The sequence below is a fragment of the Melanotaenia boesemani genome, chromosome 13 (assembly GCF_017639745.1).
Source record: "Melanotaenia boesemani isolate fMelBoe1 chromosome 13, fMelBoe1.pri, whole genome shotgun sequence".
NCBI classification, from domain to species: domain Eukaryota; kingdom Metazoa; phylum Chordata; class Actinopteri; order Atheriniformes; family Melanotaeniidae; genus Melanotaenia; species Melanotaenia boesemani.
Window position 1 is genome coordinate 745783 of NC_055694.1, and position 4291 is coordinate 750073.

At 41.9% G+C, this 4291-nt stretch overlaps 1 protein-coding gene across 1 annotated transcript; it reads right to left on the reverse strand.

Moving 5' to 3' along the window:
• Window positions 1–1221: 1221 nt before the first annotated feature.
• LOC121651538 lies at window positions 1222–3570 on the reverse strand. Its single transcript, XM_042003813.1, has 3 exons — window positions 3336–3570; window positions 2794–2909; window positions 1222–1758 (listed from the first exon to the last, which is right to left on the reverse strand). Exons 1-3 carry the CDS (start codon window positions 3568–3570, stop codon window positions 1222–1224), a joined length of 888 nt encoding a protein of 295 aa, XP_041859747.1.
• Between the last annotated feature and the right edge of the window lie 721 nt (window positions 3571–4291).

The window sequence follows — 4291 nt, forward strand, 5'->3', positions numbered from 1 at the left end:
CACACGGCGAAGTTTTCAATGACTATATTTTGGAGGATAAATTGGTGGAAATGTGGCCAGAATATCCGTGTCTATGTGATGTCACATCATCCGACTTCAAAAACAGGGACAAGCGCGAGCAAGCATACCAGGAGATGGCAGCAAAACTGGACCAGACAGGTACTTGCTCTAAACGAGATTGGCTCTAGCCATAGACATATTAACGGCACCAGTTAGGATTTCCAACGGTCCTGTATTAGCTTTTAGCAAGGTGGTTCCACACGTTATCACTTCAGTGAGACCAGTGAGAGTACATCATCTTCGTCTGTCATGTAATCATCTTCAAAATTAGTTGCCATTAGCCCCTTCGCAGTTTGTAAACAATGTGACGTATTTCGATGGGCGGGGCTTAGCTTTTGTTATAATAATAATTAAGTATAGGAACAATTTATGTCTGTCACAATGTATTTTTCATGCTAAACAAACGTTCAATGGTGCTAGATTATTCACAACAAATACACTGCATTTTCAACTATTACTTATCCCTTTCAGTGGAGTGGGTGAAAATAAAAATAGATTGCTGCGAAACAGCTACACAAAGGCCAGAAAACCCCAAACAAGTGGAAGTGCCAGGAAAGTCTTGACCAAACGTTCTAAATGGCTTTTGGAAAAACTGCAATTTCTTGCTCCATACATCGCTGCTCGGCCATCAATAACAAACTTGGATGCGGTAAGTATTTCCCCAAAAATTATTTATTGATCACAAAATTGCAATATATGTGTACATGAAAACTATAGTTGAAAGATTCACAATATTAAATGTATAGTGTCTATTCACAAAGACGTATGATGAAGAGCTGGCAGCTATAAACCATTTTTATGGGAATATTTGGAGGAGGCAGATGACATTTGATTAATCATATTTAAATTACACTACCTCACTTTTGATATACTGTGTCCTTTATACATCACTTACTAAAAATGTCATTCTGCCATGGCACAGCTCCACAGTCAGAATTGAAATACTCAGTCAGGAGCTGCCTTTGTAACTTTGCATCAACTTTAGGGTTTCGATCAGTAGTTGGCTGCTGTCCTGTCAAGGGGTGATCCTTCCTCCATAATCCAGCTGTCAGGGTGTGGTTAGTGTCTTCACTATCACAAATGCTGATGTAGGCAATCTTGTTGTTTTCAACCATATAGTTATGTAAACAACAGGCTGCCAAAATCACATGTTGCACTTTATCAGGCCTGAGATTGATTGTTGTCAAAAAACACCCTGAACCTGTTGGAGAGAATGCCAAATGCATTCTCGACTACTCGTCTAGCTCTGGATAACCGATAGTTAAAAATTTGTTTTGGTTGGTCCAGATTTCTGTGTGGGTACGGTTTCATCAGTTTTAGAGACAGCGGGAACGCATCATCACCAACTATGTGGTAGTTTATTTTGCTTGGTGATATTCCATCTATCTCTTCAGCTGGTGGCAAATTCAGAGAGTTTTCACTCAGGGCTTTCTTTAACGCTGAGTTAGCAAATATGCCAGCATCTCCTGCACGACCAGCTGCCCCCACATCTACATATATGAACTTGTAATTTGCATTTACAAGAGCTAAGAGTACAACACTGAAAAAATGTTTGTAGTTGAAATACTCTGAACCACTGTTTTCTGGCTGTTGGATTGCAATGTGTTTGCCATCAATTGCACCGATGCAACAAGGATAGTTCCACCTCTCGTTGAATTCCATGGCAATTTCCATCCATTCTTCTGTTGTTGTCGGGACCTGAAAAAAAAGTTAATTAATATTTGCTTTTAATTCCATACTTTCAGCCATCACCATCTGATACAACTGGCAGTGAAGACACCATTGATATGCAAGATGATGGCCAAACTGAAGAGGGCAATGATGCATCATCTGTCTTCGAAAGTGAAGCTGATGAAGGAGAAAGTACCGCAAGCACATCTTCCATAAAATCAACAAAACAACCCATCCTTCGACCAAACAATCTAAAGCGGCAACGAGATGCAGAGGAGTATATGTTAATAAAAGGGTTGGCTGAATCAATAACTCAGCGTAACAAGGCACAAAAAAATTCAGTCGAAGATAACGCAGTAGCTGCATTTGGTCAGTATGTCACAAAAACATTGTCTGATTTTGATCCATACACAAGAAGCATGGCCCAATTCCAGATTAATAATATTTTATTTCAGGCACAAATGGGAACACTTGGCCAAAACACACAGCCCATTAACCCGAGACCACCATCAATGTTTAACAATCATCCACAGCCATTTTATCCCCAACGTCATGAGTGGGTCAGTCCCCAACAAGCACACAGCCATGCTTATGAAAATCATGGCTCAGTTGACAACGTCCAAGTGTATGAAAAAATTTAATGTCATTGAGAATGTAATGTATGAATACAAGTTTATTTTTTTACTTTGAGTTTTGACATTTGGGATGCAGAGTGTTTTTTGCCATGTTTGAATAGGTTCAGCTATTTGTACCACCACAACTTATGTACACGCGAGGCACAACCTCCTCACCAGTGTCAGTGTGTATGTATTATTACTTGATCCACTTCAGCTTTTATGTCAAAGGATAAGTTTGTTTTTTTCAACCTTGACTTATTTTCTAGCATGAAATACGATCATTTACTCACGCAGACAGTCCTGGTGTAACTCAAACTCCTTCGGAAGATATTTAGATCCACACGCGATCAGCGTACATCAAATGTAATTGTTAACTGCATTATTTAATAACTTGTTGCATCTTTAGTGCATACTGTTATGTGTTTTTTGAATAAAATGCAATTACCCTCATGTACTGCTCCTTCATTGTGCTGTACAATGCCTGGCATGTCTCATCAACAATATTTGAGACTGTTCTTTCCCCAATCCGGAACTGAAATGCCAGACTTCGAAATGTTTCACCTGAAATACAAAAATTTTAATGTTATGAACTTAACAAAGACAATGAATTAAAAAACTTAACCAGACTTGTACTATTAATGGTAGAAAGGGAGGCAAACAGTATATTTGTGTTGGCCTTCCTTTTGCAAACAAAATTTACATTAATCTTTTCGATAGAGGTAGCTAAATGTAAACAGTGTAGCTAGGACCAGCCATACATTTATCCTATAGACTCCTTCGCAGTTTGTAAACAATGTGACGTATTTCTGTGGGCGGGGCTTAGCTGCAGGCAAAACATCTCAACGGCCCTAGCTTGTAAACGCCGGTTATTCTCTGTTTAAAGCAAGTATTTGTTTATTTACGTTATCCAGGATGAAACTGATGATGGGTTACATATAAATCTAACTTGATATTTTGCCTCCAGTTGATCAAGTGACTTTCACTTACCTGTAGCTAGGAATCTAAGCGTGATGGCAAGCCTCTCTCCGGGACTGATACTCGTTCGCATTGAGGTATCAACCTTGCGGATCGATGGGCCACCGTTTCCAACACCCTCTCGAAGGATTCTCTGTCCAGGCGGTGGTACTGTCGGAAGGATTCCGGATCTTCGAGCCGTATCTCTTGGAGAAGATTGCCATAAACTCCTTTCCCAGTCCTTCTCTGTAGCCATGACCTCACCCATGTTCGTCTGACTTTAGAACGGCGAGAACGGCGGCGCCTCATCAACAAAAAAAGCAACAGCGTTCCTCCTCCATCTCTGTGTCTGTTTTTGTTACCAGGCGAGAGAGTGCTGTCATCTTGGAATCCCGTCAGCGAATCATGTGAGCGAAAGACGCGTGTTGATTGGTCAGTTGAATTTCTGCCCTCAGCAGGTAGCTCAGGCAGCGCCGCACACGGTGAGTTTTTCACCTCGCGAGGCAAAAAATATCAAACGCGTTTGATTTTCACCTCAAGACCTCGTGAGGCGGAAAACTCACGGAAAATGAGGCGCAGACGGTGAGCTTTCTGCTGAGCAAACGGTCTCGAATGACTTTTAGCTCAGCAGAGAGCTCTCGTGTGCGCCAGGCTTAAGAGAGAGCCCGGTCACCCTGCGGAGAAATCTCGTTTCGGCCGCTTGTATTTGCGACCTTGTTCTTTCGGTCACTAGGCACAGCTCGTGACCATAGGTGAGGGTAGGGTAGAACGTAGATCGATCGGTAAATCGAGAGCTTTGCCTTTTGGCTCAGCTCCTTCACCACGACAGACCGATGCAGAGTCCATATCACTGCAGACAGCTCACCGATCCGCCCGTCTATCTCCCTCTCCATCCTTCCTCACTCGTGAACAAGATCCTGAGATACGTGAACTCCTCCACTTGGGGCAGGACCCTATTGCAGACCCGAGAGAGAGCACTCCACCTTTTT